A 9,696-nucleotide genomic window follows, 5' to 3' on the forward strand; every position below is an offset into this window, starting at 1 on the left:
ATTGTTGTTTATGACAGCTACAAGTTCTAAGTCATATTATAGATTAGGCTAAAATCCAATACAATAGAAGGGATCATTCTACTGCATATGAATTTATTTTATTTTTGATATATATGATTATATATGATTTAAGGACATTTTGCTGATAATGTTATTCACTCATAATGGAGTATTTTTACACTGTGGTGTTGGTACTTTTACATGAATAAAATATTTGAATTATTTTCCGTCAATTGTCCATAACCAAAAACTTCGTTCTCTCCTCTGTAGGGCATCTCCTGCTGCCCCCTTGTGGTCATTATTTAGATTCAGCTTTATTACACTAACACTGAGGAGAGTTGGCATTCAAAATAAAAGCATAGACTTTGTCAAGCTGGATATTAAACTCAAATAGCTTTATTGGAATGACTGTGTTCAGATACAGCGTTACCAAAACGCTGTATAACTACCGCCATAAGTGTAAAAGACATCTAGTTCGCTCATTATGATTGCTCTGCTACAATTTAAAATACCATCATCTCAAGCGTTTAATTGCTTTTCGTCAGTGTGGGTTTATTTTGAAAGTCCTAAGCGGAAGCTGTTGTTCTCGCGTCCTCATTGTAACTGTGCATCCGCTGCTGCTCTGTGCTGCTGAGTTTGACAACAACAACAATAGCAGAGGAAACGCGAATTTGTTTTATAATCGTAGGGTAAAGAGAAAACGAATAAAGACGCGTCGACAAGAAAAATCAGCGTTTCTTTTGAACCCGTCAGCCAACGTTAGGTGAGAAAATTGAACTCGATTTAACCGTTATTTGGCCTATAAACGTTAGCCGTTGTCCTTTTCAGGTTTCCTGACAAATCATTAAATAGAGCGTAGCCTTTATTTGTGGCTCATCTTTTTATTTTTATTTATGTTTTTTAATGAAACTTTACAGCTCTAGTTGTTTGTGATAGGAAGCTAAACCAGAGTGACGTTTCGTGTATTTTTCCTAACCTTGTTATTGACATATAGGCCTAATGATGCGTTCAGGTTAGTCCTACACATTCCCAACAATCCGACGTCGTAAATGGTGTAGTCGTATATTCTTTGCAGTGAATAAACCAAAAATGAACCGTGTAGTTTATACACTTTACTGTGATAGTGATTAGTAGGACTGCAATTAACGGTTATTTTCTTTATCTGATCCAAAGGTAACCTCTTCAAATTGAATTTTCCCTCAGGTCAAAACACAAGATATTCAATTTCCAGTCATACAGAACATAAGAAAAGCAAGTGTTTGGCATCATTGTTTGATACATAGCCTTCAACATTTAATCAGTTATCCATGATTCATGCTGATGCTGATGATTCATTTTCTATTGACTGTATGATCGATTAATTGACCGATCAGCTCAGTCCTGATGGTTAGTTTTGTGATGCAGAGTCAAGAGTAATGATAATATCATCCAACATAATTTATTAAATTTCTTATCAGCTTTTGTTTGTAAATATTTAAGGTTAGCGACAGTGACTACAAGAAACCAAAAAAAAAGACGATAGAGCACTTTGACTACAGGTTTTTCACAGTTTTTTTCCATTATGACGCCCCTAAAATGTCAAATCTTTATTGAAATTGGATGTAGAAAAAGGGAGTGGACGGGACAACATGAATTTATACTGTCTTATGGAATATTCTGTAGCATCATATCACTCACCAATAATAGAAAACACTATTTTCTGTGTTTTTTTTACTTGGTTGGGCCTGTAATTGTATGCACAAGTTACACCATCTAACAGGGCTGCTTCCTTTACTACAGGTCATTCTTACCTGGTGGTCAACAACAAAATGGGACGCATCTTCTTGGATCACATTGGTGGGACTCGCCTGTTCTCCTGTGCCAACTGTGACACCATTCTGACCAACCGAGCTGAGCTCATCTCCACACGCTTCACTGGAGCAACCGGCCGCGCTTTCCTGTTCAACAAGGTACCTAACGTTCACCTCTTTCACATGATACCATGAAACCTGTCATGGATCACAGCTGTGTTGAACTTGTTAGTTTAACTGGTTAAAATACTCTTAACATACATGGATTATGATAAAAAAAATCACCTAGAGTCAGGTAGTTATTTCCATTATTGTACTTCTTGTATTAAACCTGTCATGTGTAGTATTCTAGTAGTCACGGGTTATTCTACATGATCATAAGACACTTTTCAATTTGCAGTTCCTGGCCATTATGCCTTTAAAAGCCAGCATTATCCAGGAGTTGGCCGTGTATTATGCAAACTCAAACAATATTCCTTATTAATGATTGATGACATTATCACAATTCTCAAAATCATTTTGAACCTATACAAGAACGATAAATCATCTGTGGCTAACAGTGAATGTCATTATAGTCGATTAATCAATTAGTAGATATTAAATGTATTTATTTTTCATGGTGACCAGTTTAAATGTTACGATTTTATGATTTTTTCCTGTTATTATTGTAGATTCACAATTTAGTTAGCTGCAGCTCTAAACATTATTTAAATTTATTCTACTAATTAAGTCATTGCTACTACATCTGCTCCCAACTATCTGACTTTGAAAGTTTCCTATAATGCTTTGACTTGCTGGAATTTGCTTGGGAAACCTTAAAGTTACACACAGAAAAACTGAAATGATACAGTGACAGACATTACATTCGTTGCCCTCCAGGTTGTGAATCTGCAGCACAGTGAGGTCCAAGACAGAGTCATGCTGACAGGAAGACACATGGTGCGGGACGTCAGCTGCAAGAACTGCAACAGCAAGCTGGGCTGGATGTACGAGTTTGCCACAGAGGAGAGCCAGCGCTATAAGGAGGGCCGTGTCATCCTGGAGAGGGCCCTGGTGAGGGAGAGCGAAGGCTTTGAGCATGTTCCCTCTGACAACTCCTGAGCTCACCTCTGTTGCCGGTTTGACGCTCAGTCCATGCATACTACAGCTTTTCCTCCAACAGCAGCAGCAACAGCAACAGCAGCGCATGGACTTGCATGGACAGTGTGCCATTTGTGAATAGCACTACACCAAAATAATATCACAGGCTGGCTGTTTGTGGGAAGTTTAAAACAAGAAGTGGTGGATATTTCATCCTGAGAAGAAAAATACCATTGCCTCTCCACCATTTAAAACTACCTGCATCCTCAGTATGAGCACAACAGGCCGTGATGTTTATAAAAGTTGATGGTGGGGTGAGATTTTACCCGCTGTTGGACAGATGCTGTCCTATGGCCCCACAAGAAGCTCAGACAGATGCATTATTGTGCAGGGATTTGAATAGCCAAGAGTTATGATGCTGAAGAGAAGACTGTTAGGTCTGATATAGTGAAATCTCATCTGTTTGCTTAAAGAGTTATTTGTCACTAAGTATCCTGCAATACATTCCTTTCTGGCAAGTGTTCAATGTCATATGTAGGAAATTCTTTGGTTAAAAAAAAAAAAAAAACTTTAATATTAGCTGTACCAGAGTGTTCTCCAGAAAAAAAGAACATTAACTAAACTGAATCTTAAAGTTTAAAGCTAATGTCAAGCATCATTATAACATTGTTGATGTTATTATCAACGAACCAGATGTCACATATCAGTTATGAGCCATTAGGAGTTCGTATACCCCTCCTTTATTTTCACCTCATGATAAATTATATGAAAGATGATCAAAGCATGTTTAACAGTGATGGAAAGTAAAAGCCAACTTTTGTCAGTTTCCCAGTGATTTATTTTCAGTTATTCAAATATTTAGCCTGACTGGTGGCAATTGGCAAATTATTTGAATGGAAACTTAGAACTATTTGTTAGACCGGTGGAACCAGCTTCACCCCTGCACTCATCTTAAAGACTGGGAACCAGGAGCAATGTGGCTCAAAAGTTTGACATGAGCTGAATTCAACACAAATAAATTGGAAAAAAATTAGTTTTCCTTGTGTGTTTTCTTCTTTAATTTCAGCATGTCCATCCAAGCACGACTGTTGATTGAGCTTTCAGAGGCTTGCCTTCTTCTGTTTACTTTTACTTACTGTTTATGATCCTGGATGGAGATGGAATAAAAAAACAAAACAAGGAATTATTAGATATGATCAATTAATATTACATTAGACACTTGTAATTTTACAGGGTAACACTGCTTTTAAAAGCAGTAAATCAAAGAAGTCTGAAACTGACACCCAAAGCAGGGATGAATGATTCAATAAAATCATTAATTAACCTTTAGGGGAATTACATTGTGATAATTTGATTGTATAATGTTCTCATTTTACAAATTAATGTTGTCCAGACTCCTGACTCTGAAGGTCTGTCTGGTGTAATGCAAAACAGAGATGATCTATCGCCAAAACATTCATATTAATATTCTCATTTCAGCTGCAACACTCAGCCCTATCCTGGAGAGAGATGTAAGATAACAGATTTTACCTGATCGATTCTGGATCGTCTCTAGATCGGCACAGGCTTCAATGTGGCAGTCTTTATACCCCAGTGACTTACAGCAGCATGTAGGCTTTCATTTGTTGAGAATCACTTCCTTCAGCTGCACCTTCAAGGCCACCATACTTTTCACTTTTATCAAGCTGAAGTTGATCAAAACTGTGAGGAAATAATGCTGTGTAATACTGTAAAAACTCACAATTAAAGCTTTGTGTTACAATATGTTTAGAAAAAGAGGGTAGATATAAAAATATATTTGAGATTGCACAGATATCATTAAAAGTCGCTTCATCACTGATTACCATAACCTATAGAAACCTACCTAAACCTACAGTTTACTTGTTGATTCAATCAGTTGTATAGGTGTGATTATAATAAAAATATAAGGGGTTTCAACCATGGATGTATTATTAGAGCTGGATACCAGATCGAAAATCATGCCTACTCCCTATCATGTTACTACTTACACTTCTGTCTATTTTTGCACTGTTTTCCACAGCTACATTCAGGATAAATACTTTTTATTTAATTAATTTTTATTTTAAATTATTTGTGACCATTTTCTGACAAACTAATTTGTAATAGCCAAGCTAATGAGCATGTCCCTGTAACATGTATGTATACTGTAGTTATTTACAGCAGCTTTATTTCCCCTGAAGTGAATTTTTAAGAGTCTCAAATATGCCTTTTTATCTGCTTTATTTAACTGTCCTGGAGGTACTGCTTCATCACCACGACCAACTCCATCCATGACTTTCTACATGATGAGTATTTATCACACTGAGACAGTTTAAACCGTGAATAAATAAATAAATGTGGTTGTTTTGATCAGACAAGCTTAATTAACATAAGTCATCATAGACTGTATATAAAAGGATAAGACACTGCATAGATCACATGATCTATCACATATATGGTAAATGACTTACAAATTTAAAATACCCTGAAGAAAACTGGAGTTATGAAAAGCCACCTAGTGTCATATCACTCAATTTTTATGAGTCTAATATATTGGTTTTAAAAAAAATCAGTGACTGATAAATGCAATGTGACATTTCTGAGCTTTTTCTGGGCTCTTGAAAAGTTTTATAAAGATTAAAACTCCATGGCTTAAAAAAAATAAAATACAAAGAGTGATAATTGACTTTGTTTATAGGTGGAGGTATCCTGTGAACAATTTTACAGGCGTCTCTTTTACAATGGCGGCCTATGCGGAAAATGCTTTTTGGGCCACAGTACCACGAGTGGCCACTGGAAAAAATGCTGCTAAGCTGAGCTGCGGTTCGGTAACCACTTCTTATCTGTGATCCAGACCTTATCGGTACCCTACCTTCCGGCTTGCGTGTGTTGTCATTGGCTACGTCGTGTGCCGTCATCGGTCATGAGGAGCGCAGAGAGGAGAAAGGAAGTCGGGGAAACAGATTAAAATCAGCGTTTGAACTGTTGCCTCGGTTCATCAGTACTGTTAGAAAACGTCATTGCCGAAGAAGCCCGGATACTAAACCAAGCATTGGAGCTGCTATTTTGTCGAACAGAGTGAGGCTGGATGCTGAATACACCTGCAGCGCGAAGGTAGGGCTAAGGAGAGAACTAGCCAGCGGCTAGCTTTAGCATTTGCGTTAGCAGCGAGCATTAGCATTAGCCTTCTCTTTAAATCACATCTTTTGATCTTAATTCCATTTCAGTCGTTTGTGTTTGTGTTTCCGTGACTGAGGCATCCCTGACATGAGTTGTGGACCTCCAACGTGGATGGGAGAAAACACAACGAGCTCTTGATAGTCCCTGTTGTATTTATTTACAGTCACCTTAGCGACATTTTGCATCTCTTTGTAACTTTGTGTCCCATATTGGTAATTTTAACTCAGTTTATAGTCTATCGTGTTTAACTCAGTCTATCATGTCGATGTCATCGTTTTGTGTCTCTTTGTGGTTATTTTGTATTATGCTGCGTCTGTACCTATCTGCTTTACACCTGGATGTCAGCATTAGCATTAGTGTCGCAGTGGGGCAATTCATTTCCTTTTTTGTCGTTGTTTTTATTTGCGTGGGTTAAAGCGTGTTTGTGTTCCTGTGACTATAGCGTCCCCGACTTGAGTTGTAGGCACCTTACAAGGTAACTGTTTAGTAGTCTGTTTGTCTGATTATCATGTCGTTGTGATCATTTTGCGTCTTTTATTTGCCTATTTTACGTCTACTTGTGGTCAGCTTCTTTGTCTCTTTGTGGTTGTTACTACTGCATCTCTGTAGTTGTGTGTCCATTCCTGATCATTTTGATACATTTCTTTTAGGTCATTTTTGTTCAGTTCAGCATCTCATTGTGATTGTTTTGCGTCTGTTTTTTTATTTTTCAGTTATATTTTAAATTCAAGCTTGAAAACTAAATTTAACTCTTTGCTCCTCTGTTTGAGTTTGAGCCTCAAACATTTTAGTTACTTTGTTGTTAGTTCTTAAGGACCTGATGCTTTTTCTTGTCATATGTGACAGTAAACAGCCCATTTTCTGAAACACTCCTCTGATGTTCGGAGAATGTTCCGGTTCAGCTATAATGATTAATATCTATTAATTCTATATTAGTGGTGTGACAATATGCTCAGCTCACGAGAATGAGACGAGACGAGACAAGATTCTAACACTATTTTTAAGACACTTTAATGATGTAACTGGAAAGATTCTCTTATTTTACTGAAAGTCACAAAATGCGAAACAATGCAGATGCATTTTTAAATGTCTCATGTGAGTTGTTCATAAATGTGTTAATTTTAACTGTTGGTCAGAGGTTGATTTTAAAAATTTCTTAGCAGTATATAACAAGCAGTTCTATACTTACTTAACATTTTTCACATACTCTGCTGTTAAGACCTTTGTAAATTTGGTTGTTATTCAGTGAACAAAAACAACACAAAACAAAGACATTTTAAATATGTGTTAATGGGAAGGAGGTTGAAATGTGAAATAGTGATTCTGTATGTGGTGGAAGAAATATTCAGTCTTTACTGAAACAACAGTTAAAATCCTGCATTCAAAGATTTACTTAACTGATAGTGTTTATTATTGTTGTGCAGTTCACAGTCACATACATCGTTGCTTCAGTGATTAGTTGACAGACACACAATTAGTAATCATTTTACTTTTTCCCCAGTATTGGTTGTTGTTGGTTCTTCAGAGATGATGATAGTCAGCGGTTCATTTTCTGAAACAGCCCTCCAATTTTTGGAAAATGTTTTTATGGATAAACTGTTGATGAGGAATAGGTAGCAGTGTATTGATCATTTTCCTTTGTATGTTTTTTTTTTTTAAATTTCCTCCAGGTGTCACCACTCCGTCCACAACATCGTCCACGATCGCTGAGACATGGTCTATGATCGGAGAGACATTGTTGAGGATGAGGGAGACATCGTCCACGATCAGAGACATTGTCCATGATTGCAGAGATCTTGTCAAAGACGGGAGAGGCGTTGTCCATGATCAGAGACATTGTCCCATGCTTCGTAGAGACCTTGCGATAGAATCGGCGGAGACGGGGGTCACCGATTCGAAGGCATTGCCCGCGATCAGGGACATTGTCGATGATCACAGAGACACTGTCTATGATCTCAGAGACATCGTCCACAATCACAGACACAGTCCGTGATCGTAGAGACATTGTCCATAATCTCAGAGACATTGTCCGCGATCACAGAGACGTAGTCCACGATCACAGAGAGTCTTCGTACAATGAGGAAGTTCTTTGAGACCAAGACAGAGGACTCCAGGTAATTCACAGACAGCTTTACATCAACCGTCCAACACAGAGCACTGACATTGTTTATGTTCAGTATTCAGTATATCAGAAAAGCGTAATAATAGAAGTAATCTGCAATATAAAAATAATGAATAAGTAATCTGTATTAATAGAAGTAATGTAAAAGTAAATGGCAATATCAGAAGTAAGATTTAATAGTCAAAAGTAATTTGTTACTAGATGTAGCTTGCAACAGTAAACTTCATCTGTAAATGTAGAGTTAATATGTAATTAGGAAAGTAATATGTAATGGGAAAAGTAATCAGATATTAGAAATTACAGTAAAAGTAATCTGTAATTTAAAAGCAATGCAGAAGTAATAGTAATCCAAAATAGAAGTAAAAATGTCACAGTATAGTAAAGCATCAAAAATGTCGTAGTATAGTAAGGCATCAAAATGTCAGGCGTTACTGCTGTTGTTAAGGATCAGTCAAAATGGGACTGAAAAATACCTTAACTTCAGTTTGATTGTACGCAGTCAGAAATTATTAATCTTGTGTATGTGCTAGACATACTAGACTACACAGCATAAAACAATATCAAGTCTACAAATAAAATATTGGATTGAGTTGTTCGTAAGTGTGTTAATTTTAAATGTTGGTCCGAGGGTGATTTTAATAATACCTTTACAGTGTGTAACAACCAGTCCTACACTTATTTACTTCAAATTTTCACATAAGCTGCTGGTAAGACCTTTGTAAATTTGGTTGTTATTCATTAAATGAAAACAACACAAAACAAAGATCTTTTAAATTTGTATTAATAAGAACAAGATTGAACTTTGAAAAAATGATTCTGTATGTGACTGACTGTGGTGGAAGGAAATACACAGATTTTTTACTGAAGTATAGTGAACAACACAAGTTAAAACCCTGCATTCAAAATTTTACTGAACTGTTAATGTTTATTATTGTTGTGCAGTTCATAGTAACATAAGTTGATAGACACACAATTAATAATCATTGTACTTTTTCCCAAATATTTGTTGTTGTTGGTTTTTTGGGAGGTGATGACAGTCAACTGTTCATTTTCTGAAACAGCCTCTAATGTTTGTTAAATGTTCTGTTTCAGCTGTAATGTTGAATATTAATCCGTGTTTTCATGGTTAAACCGTTGATGAAGAATAGGTAGCAGTGTATTGATCATTTTCCTTTGTATGGTTTTTTTTTTTTTTATTTCCTCCAGGTGTCACCACTCCGTCCACAACATCGTCCACGATCGCTGAGACATGGTCCATGATCGGAGAGACATTGTTGAGGATGAGGGAGACATCGTCCACGATCAGAGACATTGTCCATGATTGCAGAGACCTTGTCAAAGACGGGAGAGGCGTTGTCCATGATCAGAGACATTGTCCCATGCTTCGTAGAGACCTTGCGATAGAATCGGCGGAGACGGGGGTCACCGATTCGAAGGCATTGCCCGCGATCAGGGACATTGTCGATGATCACAGAGACACCGTCTATGATCTCAGAGACATCGTCCACAATCACAGACACAGTC

General features: G+C 37.0%; 1 protein-coding gene across 1 annotated transcript; it reads left to right on the top strand.

Annotated features, from left to right (window-relative positions):
* The first annotated feature begins 577 nt into the window (after window positions 1–577).
* On the top strand, window positions 578–3,903 carry LOC108873515 (protein yippee-like 5). The gene is made up of 3 exons (XM_018661747.2): window positions 578–763; window positions 1,780–1,949; window positions 2,670–3,903. The coding sequence occupies exons 2-3, from the start codon at window positions 1,809–1,811 to the stop codon at window positions 2,889–2,891; spliced, it is 363 nt and encodes a 120-aa protein (XP_018517263.1). The 5' UTR covers window positions 578–763; window positions 1,780–1,808; the 3' UTR covers window positions 2,892–3,903.
* The last annotated feature ends 5,793 nt before the right edge of the window (window positions 3,904–9,696 follow it).

This window comes from Lates calcarifer, linkage group LG7_1 (genome assembly GCF_001640805.2).
Source record: "Lates calcarifer isolate ASB-BC8 linkage group LG7_1, TLL_Latcal_v3, whole genome shotgun sequence".
Classification (NCBI taxonomy): Eukaryota; Metazoa; Chordata; class Actinopteri; family Centropomidae; genus Lates; species Lates calcarifer.